A 21,871-nucleotide genomic window follows, 5' to 3' on the forward strand; every position below is an offset into this window, starting at 1 on the left:
GTCAGAAAAATAAATACTTTAAACCTCTGTGAAGAACAATTGTCTGGAAACAGACACAGAAGCTCAAAAAGGCGGATTGATTTGTTACCGATGTGCTTTTCTTTTAAGTAATGCAGTCCAAATCATGCAATCTGCACAGTCAGAGAAAATGTTTAAAAACATGACCTGGAGCTGATGCGCTTCAGCCGTGTAATTACACTGTTTTCTTGCTGCTTTGCTTCAGACACATTTATTTAATAATAGAATTATCTCTGGAATTTCGGCGACTTATAAGCTTTTCAGCTGATTATTACTTAATAAAAATAGTTCATCATGACTTTTCTTTAAAAAAAAAAAACAACCCAACAAACATGCAGTCAAAGTAAAGACACTCACAGCTGGAGCCAAACACAGAGTGAGGAAAATCCCTCGGACACTGTACATGTCGTCCGCTCAGTAGGTTTCTCTCCGCTGAGTCCAAACTGCTTTCCTGAGACACTCTCCAGCAAGAGGACGGGATGCTGCGCTCTTTCCAGGTGTAAATACTTTTATCAATATGGCAACAATATAAATGTAGGGATTCCGGGATGCATTTTCACAATAAAAGCCTCGCCCCTGGGCTTCTCGTATGTAATGCTTGTGGATAAACAACTTTTCACACATCTCCATGAAAACAACAACAACGCCAATAACGCAGGAATAGGGGAGACTGACCTGTATCAGGTACGTGTGGCGAATTTGGACCATATCGTTCTTGTCTTTTATTTTGAAAAGCAGCATCAGTTCCCAGCTTCAGCTGCAAGCTTCACAGCTCAGATGCAGTTAGAGCTGTGCTCCTCTGCCTTCCAGAGCCAGGCTGGGTCGCCAAATACGCATAAATGTGTGCTTTGATAATATCACTTGCGTACTGTAGTTGGACAGCGTGTCTCATATCAAGCTGTCTTAAGGTTTTTTGTTTTGAGAGAGAAAAAACTTAGTACATTGCAATTGTACATTGCTAAAAAATAAAATAAATTTTAAAAAAATCAAGGGAAGCTCTAATATTTACAGTATAAACACAAAGTCAGTTAAACTTCAAGGTTATTCTATTCAAGTTTTCTTGATAATTTGTATCACGTTTTCTTGCAAAAAAGAAAAGAAAAGAAACGAGAAGACAATCTCTCCTCATCCCTCCTGATCTTTTCTCTAGATTTAGCATGAGATACTTGCAGCCCATTTACATTGCACAGGAAATCCAACTTCTCCAGTATAGCACATCCATACGTGCCATTGCAAGGCTTTCTCTGACTACTAGCACAGGAGTTTGCCAGTGGGACACTTGTACATGTTTCTGGCTAAACTGTCAGACGCAGAATCTCTGAGGGAGGTATGAGGGCCCAAGGTCCTCTACAGGGAGTCTTGAGATGCCATCGTTTCACAAGACTATTTCATGCCTGTCACATATGCTCAGTGTGAACTCGCTGTCATCTGTAATACAGGTCCCAGTAAAGGATGGGAAGTCATACCGCGGAGTCCATTTCTGACAGTTTGGTCAGAAATATGGACATGTGTAGTCTGCTGGAAATAACTTTGCAGGGCTCTGGCATTGCCCTTCATGTTCCTTCTCTAACAAAGGAGTCGATATTGGTTGTACTCCTTAGCTGATGTCCTTCTACTATCCTGCCCAGCTTTCCTAGTGTAACAGCCTGTCTCCTCATATCTCCTCCACACTCTTGAGGCTCTGCTAGAAGACTCAGCAAAGCTTCTTGTGATGGCAGATATTGACGGGCCATCCTGTGGGATCTGAAACACCTGTGCAATCTGAATGGGCTGCCTGTACCATTTCACGCAGCCAGTAATTACACTGTGACATTATCAAAGACAAAAATAGAGAAAAAAACAGTCAAGAGAGATAAGGATTAGGCTGCATAGGTCTCTGCTTCCTAACATCTATTATTGTACGATCTACTGTACAATATAAAGCGCCTTGAGGCGACTGCTGTTGTGATTTGGCGCTGTATAAATAAAATTGAATTGAATTAAAACTGTGGTGACTCAGAGTTCCTTTAATTTTTTTGAGCTATGTATTTCATCTTTAACAGAGAAAAACACTCTGTGGTTTCTTTGTTTTGCAAAGCCATATCAGAATAGAGGATATAGGATTTACAACAGAGGAACCAACTAGCAGCTTTTGAACTCAGTTACTCATCAAACACAGAAAAAAAACTTTCTTGTTTTTGGAGGTCATACAACAGAAAGCAAATGTACATGGATGTAATGTTAAGAAACACGTTAAAGAGCTCATCTTGTTCCCTTGAAATACTAAATCAGACACAGATTAGTGCAGAGACATCATTTCTCTCATTTTATTCATGTTTGTAGGCTGTCTGACAGGTCTCTTAGTTACACTCAAGTCTCTGTAGCATTGGTTACCACACAATTTATTCCCCCAGAGTAATCATTCAAAACCAGCTAGTAGAAAAATCTGTCCCTGTGTGCACTGTTGAAAAAGATAATAAAAACAGATTTTCATTTAATTTGTAACAAATTAAATATATTTTTCACAAAGTGCAGCTTTGTAAAGAAAACACCTTTGCATAGTTTTTGCATCAATTACACCCATCAAAGCTGATAAAAAGAGACCTGACTATAGTGGAAACAGGCCTCTACAAAAAGCAGCATACTTGCTTGACCCAGACCGTAGGGCTGTGTTCAAAAGTGACCAAAGTTGCTTTTTCTTATTGCCTTGCTCAGAAACAAACAAACAAACAAACAAAAACCAGAAATGAACATCCTACTTCATCACAAGAAAAAATGTATCATCCAGAGCAAAGATGAAAGGATTCCAGAGATTCATAAGGGGGAAAAAAGCAAAAAGACATTCACACCGATAAAATAAAAAATATAGTATAATGTGCAGAACATGACTTAGATGCCATTTCACACAGAAAGTTAGTTAAGTATCAGTTAACAGAGTGATATCAATTCATACCAGATGATGTGTTCTAAGTTGACAACACAACTAAAAATGTGTAATTTGAACATCAAACATCCCTGACAGTTAGAATTACAAGGCACTTAGAAAGTACAGTAGCCTGTTACTACTCAGCAACATATTTAAAGTTAGAGTCATGCAAAGACTCAGTCTGGATACTGATACAAAGAAGAAACAGCATAAATTTAGTTCAATCTTTTTTTTTCTTTTGTACCTCATAAGACTTACCCGTCCCCATGCTGCAGTTCACTCATAAAAGCAACACAATTAAAATAAAAATTTGCAAGTAATTTATAAAACAAACTAATTAGGAAGATATACTTCATCTTATTCCATAACCTGGATACAAAGAGAGCAAAATGGCAGTCTTCTATTTTTTAAAAATACATTTTTCAAAAACATAAAATGGGGCACGCATCCCCTAAAGGACAATTGCATTTCTAACTCCTGAGATTTGCACAAAGTGCTTATGGCATGTTGTGGAGCAGTAACTGCTTTTTCCAGGCCCCTTAAACACATTTCTGCTTCGCTTCTTTCTTGCCACAGTGTTCAAAAAAGTGACAAAGTGAACCAATGGTTTGCACCATAAAGATTGCACGAAACATTTAAAAATAACCACAAATTGTATTTTTAAAAAAAGAAAAGAAAATCATTCTGTCTTCATAGACAACTTTTATAGTAAAGTATTTGTTGCTTCTGAACAATCTTATCAAATGTCATATTAGTGTTACTTGTGGTGACCTTCGTTCCTTAACACAACAACATTTTTGCTAAAACAGAAGCAAAACTAAAACTACCAAACTTGGCAAACCCCCCCCAAAAAATCCAGCTTAATTAACTAAATATACTTGAACTAAAGCCATGAATATTACTTAGTGCATGTATTTTTTTTAAATACCCTAAAAGTTGCATAGATATTTTTCCTTCTAAAACCTTTCTTGACAATATTGCATAGGCCACAGTTTACCAATAAACATACCTCAAAACACCAACACCGCACTGTTAAAGTGGTAAAGAGCATTTTTTGGAATAATATACTTGGTTTTGGAAACAAAAGTGGAAGTGGTCAGTGATAAGCCATAATGTCAGTTCTCCTTTAGGTTTGACAGTGGCATCAGGATGACGTCTCTGGGGGCAGAGTGAGAGAGAGTTTCATGGGCAGTCGCTGCCATCGTAGATTATGGACTTCTCCATGGTCAGATGGTAGAAAACCTTCTTGGAGATAAACCTGTTGAAGAATAGTTTTGGTTGAAAAGAAATTTAAAAATTTACATAAAAGCCAAACACAAATGCTGGCAAACATAATGGCATTTCTGTAATTTACACACTTCTGCAAAAAAAGAGGAACAAACTGTTCTAAACTATCGTGACCTACCGAGAGAAAGAGTTGTCAAAGATAAGGGTGTAGAGACCAGGATGCCGAACTTTCAGCTGTCCTTGAATGGTTTCTTTATGGGAAACGCAGCGAGTGAGAGGAATCAGGACCTGAGAACAGAACAGAAACAGGCCTTTAAAAATAATCTCAGTGCACAGGTGAAAGATTTGCCGCAGGTTTTCATAACAAATATAAATAAAGAATACGACGGTCATCAAAACTGAACCAAATCAAATTAAAAAAACAAACAAACAAACATCAGGATATACCGACAAGGGAGGGAGTTGATAGAACGCCAGATGAAAGGTCACAACTCATTTAAAACCTCTGACATTTTAAGTAAAGAATGTGCAGCTCACCCTGCTGAGCAACAATGGCTTCCTGCAGTGGTTTTCTTCAGTCAATAATGTTTGAAAAATAAAGCAAAAAGACCGTGCAGTCTGTAGGGGTGACCATGAAAGCACACACTGGGTCTGGTGATAACTTCTGCTTTGAAATCATCACCTGTGAGTGTGGGGTATTTGAGTTTGGCAACAACCGGAAAGCCTTTCATGCAGGTTTGCGATTTCCTTCCATTTAAAATGATGTAATCTGCAACAGTTGCTTTTATGGACGCTGCCAGTGGCAGACTTACAAGATGTGCACATCAACACATGCTCACAGTGTTTAGGCCTCTACACAAGAGGCTATATAAAAAAAAGGTAGACAGAGATTTCCTGAGCTCACAGTAAGTTAACTGTACCTTTGACTGTTGCACCGGAGTGTCAGTGGACTCCCGGTAAACCACGCTGAAGAAGATGCTCTTGGGCTCGGAGGAAAACATCCAGCTTATAGTTGGCCCAGAATCAATCACAGCAACAGTAATAACACTGTAGCTACTGGACTTAATGAAGAGCTCCCGGGAACTCTCACCAAACTTAGCGATATCATCAATACTGAGAGGGACAGCCACCCTGTAATGATAATGAAGGTTTATGATTAGGGATGAGACCAGAACCAGAACCCATAGATATTTAAAGGATACCTTTTAATAGCAAACTTCTGACTTCAGGTTTTCCAGCCATATAAGATTTATTGCCAAGAAGGATTGTTACAGCAAAGAAATAATCAAATTTCCTTATGTTTTGTGCTAAGTTTAAGCATGATATATATTTAGACCACATGAAAACTCACGTGACTTCTCCTGATTTGAGAAGGTTGATCTCTGAATCCTGAACAGTGGGAACTTGCTCGTCATCAGGGGTCACTTCTCCTGTGCTTCTACAAAATCCGAAACGAGACGCAGAGAACAATCGTTATGAAAACTGTTGTGCAACACTTCAGTGGCAAAGACCTATTAAACAAAATAACTCACATCAACATAAAACTCCACAGCATCTACACAGAGTGCAGCTAATTTTAATCTGTATTTTAAATTTTGCTGGGACATGCTCAAACATCATATGCATTTGAAGTGGACTCAGATTTGTACCCACGGGTCAGTACTTTTGCAATTTAATGCATGTTTTACCTCATTTCACCCAAACACAAATGCTTAATGTTAAAAACGCCAATTACATTGATTTTCAGCAACCTCACATCTTTGCTGCATAAATGTTATGATGATGCTGGTTAAGTAACCTGTTTCACACTAATAAAGCACTTTTTTGTTATAAAAGTTTCTTTATTTTAAGAACTATTAAGAGCAGTACACAAACATGTGTTCTCCAGAAAATGAAAGTAATCTGGTGGTACCGCTTCCTTTATTTCTTTTCTCTTATCTGTAAACACAACCCAGCAAACACGATCGAAACCCCAACATAACATCCCTGGTCACAACCGGTCGCGGTAGGCCTGCAAACACCGAACCACAGACATGTTGTCGCTGTTTCCATGTAGAACAGAGTGTTTTTAACAAAGTGATACATCTATTCAGATTATTGCAACGAAGGAATTAAATGCAACTGTCTTTCTTTGTTTTTTAGAAACTGACAGCTAATTTGTTTATTGCAGGATTGTGAACAGATGGCCACATGTCTCTGTGCACAAAAACAAGCATTACCAGAGTCTCCTCTTTAAAAAAAACAAAACAGTTTTAGGTCATTCATGTTTGCAGCCATCTGCTGTTTCATTTGTTGCTGTTGGATTTAACTTTTCTATCTGTGATGTCAGCATAATAAATCCAGGGAACATAACCTAGTTGAGCAACAACTCAATTAGCTCAGTAGTATAAGAACTGGGCTTGTTCATCACCACTGAGGTAAATGTTTGTTCTTTTTATTCTTGCTGTGGACAATGTTTTATTTTGTTTTATTCTAATCAACTAAGATTACTAGAAGATAATTATTGAATGCCTCTTTCTCACGAGGCCTCTCAAAGTGATGTCAGTGGGTTTTTTTAAACCAGGACTGGACCTTGACAAAAACGCCATCCGATGGTTATTCAACACTGAAATGTTTGCTTTGAAGTCTGTGAAGAGTTTTGTATCAACTCGACATTAACAAGCCGGCTGGTGCCACGTTTATGGTCTTTTCTAAGAGCAAAGCGAGACACTCACAACAGTTACGTGTTTTAAACAGATAACGATAATGTTACTGTTAATAATATAAGTTAAGAGCTGCTTAATTACTGGTGCTCAGCACTGTGGTATCTTGTGTTTTTTCTGATTGATCTCTCCAGCTGAGTTTCACCTGAGGACCCTGAGCAGTTAATGACAGAGTGACACGCTGACTCTGAAAACAACACGCGGAGCAATGACTCATCGGCATCCGCTCCGCTTTGTCTGCCCATAGACGCTGCACTCACAAATCCAGCGCTCCTGGATGCCTGCGGTCTTGTTCTCCCTCCAGGGACCCTGCAGTGGTCTGAGAGGTGGTATCACTGTCGTACACACCATTTACCTCCTCTTCTGTGATGATGTCAAAAGCTTCAGATGTGTTACTAGGATCTGACACTGAGAGCGAACAGGTAAATAAAGCAGATTAAATGCAACAAAGAACAATGTGCAGTCTGGAGTAAATAAAAAATCATGCAAGCATTAAAAAGTAAAAATGTAACAGGACTGAATTGAGACGAATGACGCAGTTTGGGTTTTTTTTTTCTGAATTTGAGCCAAACTGCGTTTTTCTCTGAATGAAAATGTCATCATCTTCCCCATTTGTCTATTGCACAGGAATTCACAGTAAAGGTTTCTGTCCTCCTTCCTCAACTAAACTTTCACTTCTGCTTACATGAAGAGTGAGGGTCAGATACGTACACCAATAAACTATCGGTGCATGTGGACATTTGTGAAATTAGTGAGTAAACATGTTTCTTCTTCTCACCTGTGACCCTGGGAGTTGGTATGTATGAAGCTGGTTCAGGAGGTGGTTGAGGTCCAGCTCCAGGTGGAGGAGGCTGCACATCCGAGGGGCTTAACTCTGCTGCCGTGAACCTCTCCACCACTGCACTATGTTGGGTGTAGCAGTGCCTGCAGCAGCGCTCCTTTTTCCCACTTTGCTTGGTCACAACATAGTTGTTGCTGCAGTAGTAGCAGAAGATGCGGCCACAGAGCCTACAACATTACAAATAAATAACTAAACATACATGCATAGAAATATTTTACCCATAATCCACATTTTTATCATCACTCGAGTGTGAAAGTGGATTTGATTCTACGTTACATGCAGTGTGAAAATCACATCAGGGTATGCACAAACATGAAAAGGAGAGTAGGCCTTGGTGCAGAACCAAACCTGCAATGATGTCTGCGCAGCCACCAGGTGAACTGGCCTTTGCAATCGAGACAGTTGGTGGCCTCCTGATCCACCAGCCACCAACGCTCCTCTGCTCGCAGTTTCTGCTCAAATTCCAGAGCATCAGACTTCTGCCACAGAGCATCTTTGTCCCTGATTCAAGCACAAAAATGACAATGAAACGTCAGATTTCAGTCTTGTCTTCAGTCTAGCCTTTAAATTTTTTTGCGTGGGATGGATTTGGCTCAATTCTCAATATCAACTCAATATTCAAAGCAGTTGAAGTATCGTGAACAATTACTCGCTGAACAAAATTTGTCATTTAGTTGGACTTCATAAACTGCTTTAATGCAAAAGAACGCATACAAACTGAAACATGGAATATCTCTCCATTTCTGAAACGATGCAACTAAGACAAATAATGAAGACGTGCATAATAAAAGAGCACAAATGGAAGAACTAACGTGGGCACATCCCACTGGAGTTGCATGAATCACTGTTTTTGTGTTTCATTCTATGCAGAGTATGAAAGCGTTTGAGGTTTCTGAATACAGTGAATAATGGTACACAAAAAGCTGTTGTTTATGTCAGTAGAGTCTCTCACCAACATTTTCTGCTCTTGTCTCCATCAAAGTCTTTCTGTCAAATCCAATCTCAGTAATTTAGCTCAGCATTTAGAGAAGCCTCCCCTCACCTGCTCCTCAGACCTAATGACACCTTTCCTCACTAAAATTTTCTCTCCTTGTTGACAGTCTTGCAAAGAACTACAAGAGACAATGGCCATACTTTAAGAGTTCGATGAGCCGCTCTTCAAGGTTCGTCTTGGTTCTGTTGAGGTCATCGATCTCTGCGGTCATCTTCAGATGACTGCTTTGTTTGTCAGCTTCCGCCGTCTTCAATTTCTCCTTTAATTCCTCGCAGGTCTTTTGTGCGGCCAGGAGTGCTTCTTCAGCCCTTTAGACACGAGAAAATTAGTAGAGATCCCTTTTTCCATTAAAAGTTGGAATTCACAAGTATTACTGATTATGAATGTACCTGGTTGCTGCGTCTTTGAGTTGCTCAATCTCGCTTTCATTTTCACGAATGGTTGCTTCTGTCTTGGTGATGTGAGCATCTTTCTCTCTCGTTAGGTGCAAGCATTCCTCATTCTCAGCCTTCGTAAAACAAATGCATGCAGTGTATCCATTAGCAATTTTTGTGTTATTTATAGAAGGTTTTTCCATATAAAAAAAAAAACAACCCTATTTATAATTGTTTGTTTTTCAAAGCCCTCTTGCTCTATAGGAGGGTATAGAAAAATAAATGGGAGCAACAACAGAAACCTGTGTTAAACCAGTATTTGATGATATAAGGCCACAACTGCATTAAAACACCTAACCTCATGCACAAACATATGACCTCAAGCACACTTAGGTAAGCCATGTATCTGATGACGATCACAGAGCTTGTGTATCTACTCCACTTTTACAACTAAAGACAAATTGGTCTTACAATAAACATGTCATTACCTGTGAAAAGAATAAAAGTAAAAGAGACTTAAAGGAAATCTGCTGAGGAACAAAACAAATAATAGAATTTGTCATATTTTATGTAATGTTTAGCTTCCTTTGCTCCAATCATTATGCAAATAATTAAAATGTTGATGTCTGCTCCAGGCTATATATTAAATATTAGAATTCTTGGTGATCTAACTAGTATTTTTCCAACATGACTTTGTATCTACTTGTGTTGTTGCCATAAATGGCTGGATTAGACTGCATTTGAAAAATACAAACCTGTAGTTCAGAAACTTTAGCCTGCAAGCTGGACTTGTTCCTCTGCTCCTCCTGCAGCTCGGCTGTCACCTTGTCCAACTGTTCGTTCAAACTCTGAAATGTGGGCGTAAGAGAAGGGTTTCACAGCCATGCTCGTGTCTTTGAACTAAACGATAATGAGCTAACAGATTATAATAACAATGTCAACATGCTGTTACTGATCGTCATTTTATTCTAGGGTGTTACCTAAAAAAAGTTTAATGTGCTCATTAGTGCTAAACGCAAAGTACAGCTGGAGCTGAATGTTTTTGATCATAAATCAAAAGCTCTGAGACCAACTGAAATTTTATCTAGTCATGGCTCTAGATGAAAAAGCCAGAGGACGCCAGAAGGAAACATGTACACCAAATATTCTGAAGTTGTTTCATCTGAATTAACAATGACAACAGGTGCTGCTGAAGACAAAGTCCGGGGTTCAATCCACTGGTGCACGTGAACGGTTTTCTGAGATATTCTGGTGAAAGCAATGAACTGACTGAGATGTCTATCCCCGAGTTCAGTTATTAAAATTAATTACTGCTGGTTTAAGACAAGTCGTGATTAACACATTTATTCCTCTCACCTTTATCTGCACTTGATAGTTCATGCTCTCTGAGCTCATCTGGAACTTGATGGCCTCCATCTCCTCTTTGTTTGAGTCCTTAATGGTTTGCACTTGGTTTTTAGTCTTTTCCAGTTCTTCTTGGAGCTCCACGATAGTCTGCGGAAGTGCCTCTTTCTGTGTAAGCTCCTGTCTTAAACTGTTATTCTCCAGTTGTAGTTCTTCCATACACTTCTCTAGTCGCTCAACCCCTTTCTCCAGCTCTATAATCTTCCCAGAATCGCCTTCCCAGTGCCCTCTGACCTCCTCTTTTTCTGCACTCAGTTTACAGATGGTCATCCCCAGCTCTGCCATCTCGGTGTTTGCCCTGTGCAAACCCTCGCGGATCTCGTTGTTCTCTAAAGCTAGCTTTCTATTGTCTGCCTTCAGGGTAGACAACTCTTCTCGCATGGCGGCTGCAGCTATGGCTAGCTCGGCATGAGCAGCGACTTCGTGATCATGCTTTTCAATGAGCGCCTCTTCCTTCTTTTTGCACTCCACGAGCTCTGCAACATGCTTCTGATTCAGTGCCTCTGTCTGGGATTTAAGTTGCTCAGTCAGGGTCCTGAGCTCATTTCTTTGGGCTTCTGTCACCTCCAGCTGTGCTTTTAACTTTAAGTTTTCTTCCTCAGATCTCTGCACCTGCACCCTAAGGTCCAGCACTTCTGCCTGGAGTCTGGACACTTCTTTCATCCTGACTTCCAACTGGACTTCAACCACAGCTAGTTTTCCGATTATTTCCTGATTTTCCTTGGCTTCGACAGCACTCCTCTCCAACTGCGCCATCTCCATCACCTGCTTCTCAGAGGTCACACTTTTAAGCATTTCACTCTGTTTAGCACAGGTGGCTTCAGCATCAGCTTTGGCAATCTCAAGTTCCTTCTCCTTGGTCTCCAAATCTTTTAGCCTGGACTGCAACTTAACAAGGTCAGTCTCTTTACTCTCGAGCTGGGCCTCTTTGACTTGGAGCTGTTCCTGAAGACTGGCTTCATTATTGCGTGAAGCTCCTAAGTTTTTTTCCAATTCTCCAATTTGTTCATGAGCATTCTTCAAGTCTGCCTGGATGAGGTTAAGAGCTGCTTTCCCAGTGTTCTGCTCCTCCCTCAGACTCTGATTCTCCTGCTCCAGACGCTTCAATGTGGTCTCTGAGAGCTTTGCAGCCATGGTGGCTCGCTGCAGACTTTCATCCAGCTTACAGTTCTCTTCACGCAGTCGCTTTTCTTTTTCATCTACTGTCACCTTGGTGTCATCCAGCTGGCTTCTAAGTTGTTTCTCAGAAGCTCTTAAAGCTGCTAATTCAGCCTCAAGCACCGATCTGTTTTCTGCCATCTCCTTTTCTAGCTCGGAGTACTCTGTCTTGCCGTTTTCTATCTTCGTAGCTTGTTCTTTGACATTCTCCTCCAGCTCAGCAATCCTAGTATTCAGTTTGTCTCTCTCTGTGATCAGACCCTGGTTCTTGCTTTGCAGCTGTTGTAGTGTCTCAACGCTGCAGGCTAGCTCCACCTCTTTTCTTTTAAGCTGTTCTATAAGGGAAGCAACTTCTGCTTCTAAAGACTCTTTCAAGTCACCAATATTTTTCTGCATCTCATCTTTATCTTCTTGTGCCCTCTTCTTCACCTCTACTACCTCTTTCTCTTTCTCCTCTAGAGATCGTTGGAGGTCTTGCAGTTGCCTCTGTAGGTTGCTAGCCTCCTTCTCTTTCACTACCAAGGCCCCCTGCAACTTGTCAACTGTAAAGCACTGCTCCTCCACTTTTTCCTCCAACTTGACTTTCTCCTCAGACACAGACGAAAGTAATGCTCCGAGTTTTGTTTCAGCATCCTTTGCAGATGTCTCTTTGACTCTAAGCTCTTCCTCTAGCCTTTCTGTTTGCCTCCTCTTCTTCTCAACCTCAGCTACTGCTTCTAACTTCCCTTTCTCTGCTTCTTTCAACCTGTCCAGCAACTCGTGTATCTTTTGTGCAGAATCAAAGGACTTGGCCGTCTGCTGGTCCTTCTCATTCAGAAACCCGCCCATCTTGGCCATGAGCTCCATGTTCTTCCCCTCAGCAACAGCCAGCTTTTCCTGAAGCAGCAGCTGCTCAGCCTGCTTGGCTTGTTCCCCAGTTCTGAGTGCTTCTACCTCTCTGGATAAAGCCGTCTCTCTCTGCTGCAGAGCATAAAAGTTTTCTTGCAAGCCTTTTTGTTGCTCATTAAGTGTAAGCGATGCATCCAGCTGTCTCTGCAGATCTACAACAACTCCTCTCAGCTCTTCACTCTCCTCGCCAAGCTGCTGCATCTTATCTTGGAGTTCTCGGTGCTTCAATTCTGAACGGTCAAGCTCAAGTCGAAGTTCTTCAACTTCACTGACATCTTCTCTGCAGGCAGGCAGCGACTCATTCAGGTCATTCAGCAGACCCTGACCATAGTCAGGGCTGGAAAGGAACTCAGATGCTTGCTTTATGATTTCAAGGGAAACAAAGGAAGAAGAAAAGGAATAATGAAAATCTTGCAATCATTTGAAAGTTAATAAAAAATTAAATGATGTTATTAGAGACAGACATCAGTTACCTGGGAGTAAGAGCTGGCCAGACTGTTAATACTGGAACTGCGACTGGGTGGTTTCCACATATGGCCAGGTGAGTTTGCACTTCCCAGTGTCCTCCTGTTAATTATAAAACAATTCAGATAATGAGAAATATGGATTAATGTCAGACAACCTGACTAAGTGGGTTCAAAGGCAGAGATATATCACCTTTTAATGTTCTTTTAATTTTACATTATTTTCATTAGTTATTTTGTTACCTTGCAAAAGTCGGCCAGGAGGCATCAAGGTCATAACCTCTTGATGCTACGTCAAACTGGACTTCGTTGAGCTCGTACAGGTGACTGATGATGTCCACACTAAGGTGAGGCTTCAAGAAGGGACTTCTTGCATAGTACCAGTCACTGTGAGGACAGAGGTGAGAAAGACAACGTGACAGCACACAGCAAAACCACAAAAAACAAATTAAGTTTAAAATTTGAACTTTAATAATATACTTTTGAAAGTAAACACTAAAGAAAGGAAATGTCACCTAGAAAAATCACACACACACACACACACACACACACACACACACACACACACACACACACACACACACACATTAAGCTTCTTAGGCTGTAGTAAATAGTCTGTAGCATCAAAAATCAACCATATTTCTCTTTAAAATTAAGATTGAGAATTTTGCATTTTTCTATTCATTAAAATAAGTCTACCGCACTAAACACACTCATTTCACTCAAGTAAGTGACTGAACTGAAAGCGACTTCATAATAACTAGACTGTTATACATACTCTACTATTATTTCGTAGGAGAGCTACTTCTAGGACGTTCATTAAGAGAACAGAAAACAATGACGTCAAACGCTACATCAAACAGAAAAATCAACATCTGATTCAGTTTCCATGATTGTCAGCCATAAACAGCTGGCTCACTTCTGCCAGTGTTTCATGGGCTTTATTCAAATTTAACAGTCTTGTCGATTTAAATCAAATATGTGTGTTCTTTTATTTTTTAATGTCAGCATAGAAATAATCGGGCTGTGACAGGCTTACCTGGTGACTCTCTGGTTCATTAGGCACTGCTGCAGCGTGTCAGCCAGTCGCTGATGTACGAGGGAGTAGCGAATAAATGCTCTTCCTTTCCCCAGAGATGTTTTTAGCTATTAAAGCAAATCAGAGATTATTACACATGGTCCTTAAAAAAACATGTACTGACATTGCCGGGAGTCAAAGACTACAAAGAAAAATATCTTTCTGTTTAGCCTTTCCGAAAACAAAATGAACAACTCTAGTCTCTAAATAACCATACAAAATCTAACTGAAAGACAGGCACAAATAATATAAAACTGACAACAAGAAACACATTAAAAAGCAAACAAAAAAATTCACAATATGTTGTTAATTAAAGCCACTTAAACTACTAAAATGCGTCCTGAGTTTTATATATTTATATATATACAGAGTACACACAGCAAAAGACTGATCGCCGTTAAATGCAGAACTGACCCCCACAGGAAATCCGTCTTACCTGTTGCAATAAGACTGTACAACTCTTTCTCGCTCTGTAGACGACTTTTTTAGGATTGATATTAATGTAATTTATGTCTTTTTACTCAGATTGTGCATTATTATTATTATCGTTATTCATCTGTATGTTATTGAATGTTTTTCCCATTCCCCCATTATATGCTGGTACTCTATTTTTATTCATTGCACCGACATTATGTCACTTGCATTCATAGTTATTTTATTTTATTCTATTCTTGTATAATCATTTTTTCCTCTCTTGCCGCAGTGAACATGTCTATGACAAAATAATTTCCCTCGGGATAAACACAGTTTTTAGATTTTTCAGATTCTAAGTAACAAGGCAAAAATTGAAGTATGTAACTAGCATGAATGTTTAAAGGTCTGTCTGATATTGTCACCATGCAACCAGAACTATGTTACTCTGTTTCCACATATCTCATTACTGTTTCTCACACCTGGCACAAAATCGTAAATAGTCAGCTTCAGATGGTTGAGATTAATGTGCCGCCTGAGGACACATGACGCCCACTCATTTTCATGACTATTACCTGCTCTATTCTCACTCAGGTGCACTGTAAGGGTTATAGGGGTTTAAGGTCTGACCCGACAGTGCTGGACACCTCAATCTGGTGATGTCTAGGAAAGTTCAGAGCTGCAGTGCATTTGTGGAAAGTGGCTTTAGTGGTGTCATTATTAACAAATCTCACCTCAGTGATGGATTTGACAAAGCGGATACCGTCATTGGCTCCTTTGATCTTAGCCAGGCATTCACTGAAGTAATCCCAGTAGTCTTTCTTTGTGCCAAGAAATGTGGTCTTCTCCTTCTGGTCAAACTGAAAGAAGGTATCAGAAACTGTAAGAAAGCGACATGGCACCCAAACTATCCTGAATTGAAGTCTATATGAGATTTCCACAGCAGCAAAAATGGTGAAAGAAGTATAAAGTTAGGTCCACAGGCTGTAAGACATCTTTTGTGGTTTTGACTGTAAAATCCTGGAATTTTAAATCAAACAATCAAGATATGATTAAAGTGCAGACTTTCAGCTTTAATTTAAAAGCATTTTATTAACTATTAACAAATTAAAGCCACTTTTATGTATTGTGTGTATAGTTTCCAAGGCTCAAAAGTAATTGAGCGCCTGACTGATAAATAGTTTTACAGCCAGATGAAGCCTGTATTAGACATAAAAGTTCTGGAGTTGATTCAAATTGTTCAACTTTGAAGTCCAAACAGTTGCCAATACATGCGAATGCATTTACCAGCTCAATAACACCAAAAGGCCTGAACGGCCACAGAAGACGACTAAAGCGGATGATGAATGAATTACAAATAAGATAAACACCTTCATAGCATCTAAGTAAGTCAAGAGCAATCTCGAACAGGTAGGTGTATCCCTGTCAAAGTCTGCAATCAGAAGATGCCTTTATAAATGTTAATAATACAGACCGTTCACAACAAGGAGCAAACCACTAGTTGCACTCAAGAACAGAACAGCTAGATTGGACTTTAACAGAAAACATCTGAAACGGTCTGTCCAGTTCTAGGGAACAGGAAAAAAGTCTTTGGTCAGATGAAACATTTAACTTATACCAGAATAATGGCAAGATGGAGAATGGAGAAAGAAACGAATAGCTCACCATCCAGAGCATACAACATCACATGTCAAACATGGAGGAGGCAGAGTTATGGCATGGCTTTGTATGGTTGCCAGTGGAACCAGGATACTGATGTTTGTTGATGTGAAGGCTGACAGAAGGAGCAGAATGAAGGAAAGTGTACAAGGCCATGCTCTATGCTCAGATTCAGCCAAATGCTCCAAAACTGATCAGAGCTTCACAGTACAAATGGATAATAACCAAAAGGACACTGCAAAAGAAACCCAAGGGTTTCCTCAAGGTTGGGAAATACTCTTCAAAGGTCAAGTCAAGTCATCTGATCTCAACCCAATAGATCAGGGGTGGGGGAACCCAAGGGCCGGTGTCCTGCAGGTTTTAGATGTGTTCTTGATCCAACACAGCTAATTTAAATGGCTAAATGACCTCCTCGGCATGTCATGAAGTTCTCCAGAGGCCTGGCAATGAACTAATCATTTGATTCAGGTGTGTTGACCCAGGGTGAGATCTAAAACCTGCAGGACACCGGCCTTTGAGGCCTGGAGTTCCCAACCCCTGAAATAGAGCATGCAATATCCAACTGAAGACAAAACTGAAGGCAGAGAAATCCACAAACGTCAACAACTGTAGGATAGCTGCAATAAAAGCTTAGAAGAGCTTCTGAAGGGAGGAATCACAGCTTTTAGTGATGTCCATGAGTTCTAGACTTTAGGCAGGGAAAGCATTTCATCAGAATACAAACAATCCTTATATTTAAAATTATGTTAGTCTGTCCAGTTAATTTTAAGCTTCTGAAAATGGGGTCTATGATTTATGATAAACAGTTAATGCAAATTTTATGTTAAATCCCATAAATTAAAGGTGAAAGGTTGCACTTCAAGAAATAAAGAGATGGAAAATTACAAAAAGTTGTCACTGTCAAAAAACCCTTTGGACCTAAACTTCCTGTTGAAGAAGACTTTTTCTTTAATATATAGATATATTTTATATCAAGGCAGCAGAATTTTTTTAAGCGTTTTTGACTCTTGATTCAATTTAGTGCCTGGAGAAGTCAAACAGGAAGGTAAGTATTTACAGACACTAGTTAAGGACAAATAAGATCATTGAGTAATGTGTCATGTAAAATGCTGTGTTTCTCCAGTTAATTAGCTTCCTGTCCATTTTCTTAATTTTGTTTCATCTAAGAAACTACGTGTTGTTCCTTAGCTAGCTGTGTAACCTCACCTGCAGCAGGTACTCCAGTTTGTTGGCAAATTTCTGGAGATTGGTGCTGTCATCTGTGATTGGCTCCCCAGTTTCTCTGTATTCCTTTGCAAGCTCTGCAACAGACTCTGAAATAGACACAAAAATAATTCCAAACCGATCACTGGCAAAGCAGGTAGATTATGTTGGAAAACTGGGAACTGTTCATACATTTTATATAAAGTAAACTTAAAAACAGAAAGAAGCAGCATGTCTTCATTCAGCTAATTTATTAAGACAGGAAACTGAGTGAATGCAAAGTGTACATTTCGGTAACACACAAACTCAAATAGTCCTGGTACCTATAACTCTAACCACTTCCACTGTCACGCTCTTCCAGTAAAGCTGATTTTTACATAAAAACTTGCCTCTTATCCATCGTAAAAACTGGAAAGACACCCGTGATGGATGCACTCTGAGCACGCATTCTCTGTCTCGCTGCATGCTGACAGAGGCTGCCACCACACCCTTACAACACAAACATGAGGTCAGATGCCTGTGCTTCCAAATGGTTTGTTGGCAAGGGTCAGTCAGTCTCCCTCTGCTAAACTGTACTCAGACTTGACTCTATGGCAGACATCCTGAAATCACAGCTTGCTAACTCTCTTTCTCTTCTTCTCAGTGAGGCCATGTCAGTTAACAACTGACGTCTGCCAGTGTAATTGCACACACACACACATTCAAACAAACACACACACACACACACACACACACACACGCACACACACGCACACACACACACACACACACATTCAAACACACACACACACACAAAGCTGACAAACCATGCAAATCTCGGATAATCCTCTGGAGCTGGTTCTCCTCGACCCTAGTCCCCGCAGCCATGGCCCCACCTCTCGCTCCCTGGCAACCAGGGGTCACAGGGTCGTATAAAGTCTGCTGAATCAGAAAATCAGAACCAGTTAGGAACAAAAGGAGGATCACAGCTCCCTCTTTATTCTCTTATGGCCACATATGATCCACACAAACGTGTGTGAGGATGAGAACACTTCTCAACATCTTTGCGGCAAATGCAGTTTAGGCCAGAAATTCAATCTAACAGAGGTACAATAGTTTGTGACAGAGCACAGTATTTACTGTGGATATCAGATTTCAACAAAAGGCTAAACATAAATACATCCTCATAGGTCTCTACTACAAAGAAAGTTTAATGCGCGGACGGTATCTTTCTGTTATCTGGATTCACTTCTCCTAACATTATCAATCAGGATAAGCAGGTTATTAATTCACTAAGTTAGCTCATCTAATCAGTTACAACTGCTGATAAGTGTACTGGCAACAGAGCTGCTGATTATTAAAAGTAAGATGAAACTGTACTATGAGAAAATACATTGTGGTTAACACACAGCACAGACTGAAAGAATAAAAGAAAAGAGGTGCTATATTAATAACATTTAACCTAGTTGAAGTCAGGAAAGATTGTTGACTGTGTAAGTTAACAGTCTTATCAAAATCAGGTTTCTGTCATTACAGACAGGAGAATCTGATGGATCATAACTGAGTATTTTATTAAATTAATTTTCAAAGTACAGTTTTAGTTCTTATTCTTTAACCTACAGCCTCGGTGGTGTTTAACAGTCTGAGAGTAAAAAATAAATATATTTTAAAAAATTCAAGCATATGTTCAGGCTATCTGCAAATTTGGTCAGCAAGTTCAAACAGCTGCTCTGTTTTAGGATCATACATTAAGGCTTACAGAAAAATAAAATTGTTTTTTTCAAATTGTTTGAAGCCATCAGGTTAAAAAAATCAAACACAAAAACTTTATAAGCTATAAACAAACTTCAGAGCCTCTTACAATCGGAGGACAGAGGTCAGAGGAACCGTCCAGCAGTAGTGAAGTTACCTGAATAAAAAAAAAATAATCCTATTTTATACTGCAGGCCTCAGATAATTGAAACAGTAAAAAGGCACAAACATTTGAAGGATCAACTGTAAAGGCAAGATTGTTGCTCACACACAGAGTAAACCTCGTTGGGGTGGTATGCTGGAAAACGACGCATATCGGCTTATAGTATTTATTAAAATTGTTGAGCTGTACATAAATACATGAAAACCACAACCAAAGGAAGTTAATACATAACGTGATAATCCTGTCGGGGGTATTAGTTACAGCAGGCATTTCTTAATTGGTTTGTAATTAGTATTGTATGTGTCTAAAACTTGGGAATGTAAGATAACACCCATTATGATAGCACGACGAGCATTTGTGGTGGCGTCAACGTACGTTTTGGTTTAACGTTACATTTGTATGCTACCTGACCAGGTAATGTGAGTCTCCTGGTAACAACGTTCAAAACGCTGGTAACAGCTGTAACTAACTCTTCACTATCGCTTCTCCAAACCCCTTATAACCATACCGTAGGACACACAGCTGATATATGAAACTCTTAATCACGTTCCTTTGTGTTTTTGTCACGGTGACGTTACTTTCGCTTCGACACATTTAACGGGTATTTTAAAAATAACCCTGACATCAGCGGGAAAAGCTAACTTAAATAATCTGACATGTTTCTACATAGCTGCTTAATAAAAATAACAAAAGAACAACAACTTTAACATACTTTTAGTGGTTCAACTCAACCCATAACAACCAACACAGAGCGTTTAATGCGTCCACACAAACTTGTTAGGAGTGTCCTGATTGACAGGAAGTCACCCCATTGAGAAAGCGACATTCGGTCTCCCCACCAATCACTGCGGGGCTTGTAGGCGGGCTCTAGATAAGCGCTGGATAGTTTGTTTGCCTAGCAAACAGTGTGGTCATGTGACCTAGTGTCCCTATTTCCACGAGTGTCCCACTTTACTTGTCCTTTACTTGTCAGCAGAGCAGCTTTGTGATTAGAAAAAGTTTGGTAGATTATTATACTCTACAAATCTGCCCAGAAAAATAATAATCTTTGCAATCAGCACTGCAACATCTCTCGATCAATGTTTGATTCATTTTTATTTGTTTTTAAATATGTACCATTGTTTTTATATTTTATATTTATATATTTATTACTTCTATTTAAACCTTGCACTGAGTTTTTTTCTATATGTTTTAGTCTGAGCTTGTGCATCGTAATTTCATCCTGCATTGCGTCCTTGAGGTTGTGCTGAATGACAATGAAATGACTCTTGAATATAATAGCATGAATCAATATGAATGTCCTTCAGAAAGCTTGTAATTTTTTAATATACATTTCATTCTAATTCATGAGTGATTTCTGAAATAAATTTTCAAAAATTGGAAAGCCATTATTTGTTAATAATTTGGTGTGCCACAGAACAGATATTGTGACATCTAATGTGGATTTCTGTTTCTAGCATTTACACCCTATTTTTTTTTAAACCTTTACAGCTTCCACAGGAGCACAAATAATTAGAAACACATTTTGGTGATATCACTATAGTTGAGGTAAAAAAAGTTGAGGAGTACAGAGGTCTGACCCAAGACTTTGTGGACTGGTGCCAGCTGAACTACCTCCAGATCAACGCCAGTAAAACCAAGGAACTGGTGGTAGACTTCCGCAGGCACAAGCATTCTCCACTGCAACCACTGAACATCCAAGGTATGGACATTGAGGCTGTGGACAGCTACAGGTACCTTGGTGTTCATCTGAACAACAGACTGGACTGGACTCATAATTCAGACGCCCTCTACAGGAAAGGGCAGAGCAGGCTGTACCTGCTGCGGAGACTCAGGTCATTTGGGGTGGAGGGCCCACTCCTGAAGACCTTCTATGACTCTGTTGTGGCTTCTGCTATCTTTTATGGCGTGGTCTGCTGGGGCGGCAGCATCTCTGCTGGGGACAGGAAGAGACTGAACAGGGTGATCCGAAGGGCCAGCTCTGTTCTAGGATGCCCTCTGGACCCAGTGGAGGTGGTGAGTGACAGGAGAACGGCGGCTAAGCTGTCATCCCTGATGGACAACATCTCCCACCCCATGCAGCAGACTGTGACAGCACTGAGCAGCTCCTTCAGTGGGAGACTGCGGCACCCACGGTGTGGGACGGAGAGATTTCGCAGGTCTTTCCTCCCCACTGCTGTCAGACTCCATAATAAAGACTTTAACTGATCAAGCACACACATCCATACATATGCAATAATACTAAGTGCAATAATCCTTTCTGTCATCGTTGTATTTTTACTCAGTTGTATATAGTATTTGTATTTGTATTCTATTTTTATCTTATTGTATATTTATTTTATTTTATTCTACTGTATATAGTATTTTATTTTATTCTATTCTGTACAGTTGTGTACTGTATTTATTCTTATTGTATTCTAATTTTTGCCTCATAACTTTTGCACTGTCCACTTCCTGCTGTGACAAAACAAATTTCCCACGTGTGGGACTAATAAAGGTTATCTTATCTTATCTTATCTTAAAACAAAAAACAAACAAAAAAACCCTGAAGATTCTGGTTTGTCTCCCTATTTATGGCTGTGAATGCAAAATTTGGATTTTCTGTTCTTTGAGAAGCCAGAGAACTTGCTTTAATTTTACTACTTTCAAGA

General features: G+C 39.7%; 1 protein-coding gene across 4 annotated transcripts; it reads right to left on the bottom strand.

The window, feature by feature from the left end:
* Nucleotides 1–2,318: 2,318 nt before the first annotated feature.
* fyco1a (FYVE and coiled-coil domain autophagy adaptor 1a) lies at nucleotides 2,319–19,998 on the bottom strand. Of its 4 annotated transcripts, none has more exons than XM_085347904.1 (19): nucleotides 19,933–19,998; nucleotides 19,167–19,214; nucleotides 18,133–18,244; nucleotides 17,330–17,436; nucleotides 15,199–15,324; nucleotides 14,015–14,121; nucleotides 13,219–13,362; nucleotides 12,985–13,078; nucleotides 10,418–12,871; nucleotides 9,817–9,909; nucleotides 9,077–9,195; nucleotides 8,828–8,995; nucleotides 8,042–8,194; nucleotides 7,631–7,860; nucleotides 7,113–7,260; nucleotides 5,502–5,588; nucleotides 5,071–5,281; nucleotides 4,329–4,438; nucleotides 2,319–4,181 (listed from the first exon to the last, which is right to left on the bottom strand). In XM_085347904.1, exons 3-19 carry the CDS (start codon nucleotides 18,191–18,193, stop codon nucleotides 4,106–4,108), a joined length of 4,488 nt encoding a protein of 1,495 aa, XP_085204030.1. In that variant the 5' UTR covers nucleotides 18,194–18,244; nucleotides 19,167–19,214; nucleotides 19,933–19,998; the 3' UTR covers nucleotides 2,319–4,105. The 4 variants fall into 4 exon arrangements, with proteins under 4 accessions (XP_085204030.1, XP_085204029.1, XP_085204032.1 ...); XM_085347903.1 differs by having other exon boundaries at nucleotides 18,133–18,247; XM_085347906.1 differs by lacking the exon at nucleotides 19,167–19,214.
* Between the last annotated feature and the right edge of the window lie 1,873 nt (nucleotides 19,999–21,871).

Source organism: Diplotaxodon limnothrissa, linkage group LG23 (assembly GCF_057381915.1).
Source record: "Diplotaxodon limnothrissa isolate DT_005_m linkage group LG23, D_limnothrissa_male_GT1.1, whole genome shotgun sequence".
Taxonomy (NCBI): Eukaryota; Metazoa; Chordata; class Actinopteri; order Cichliformes; family Cichlidae; genus Diplotaxodon; species Diplotaxodon limnothrissa.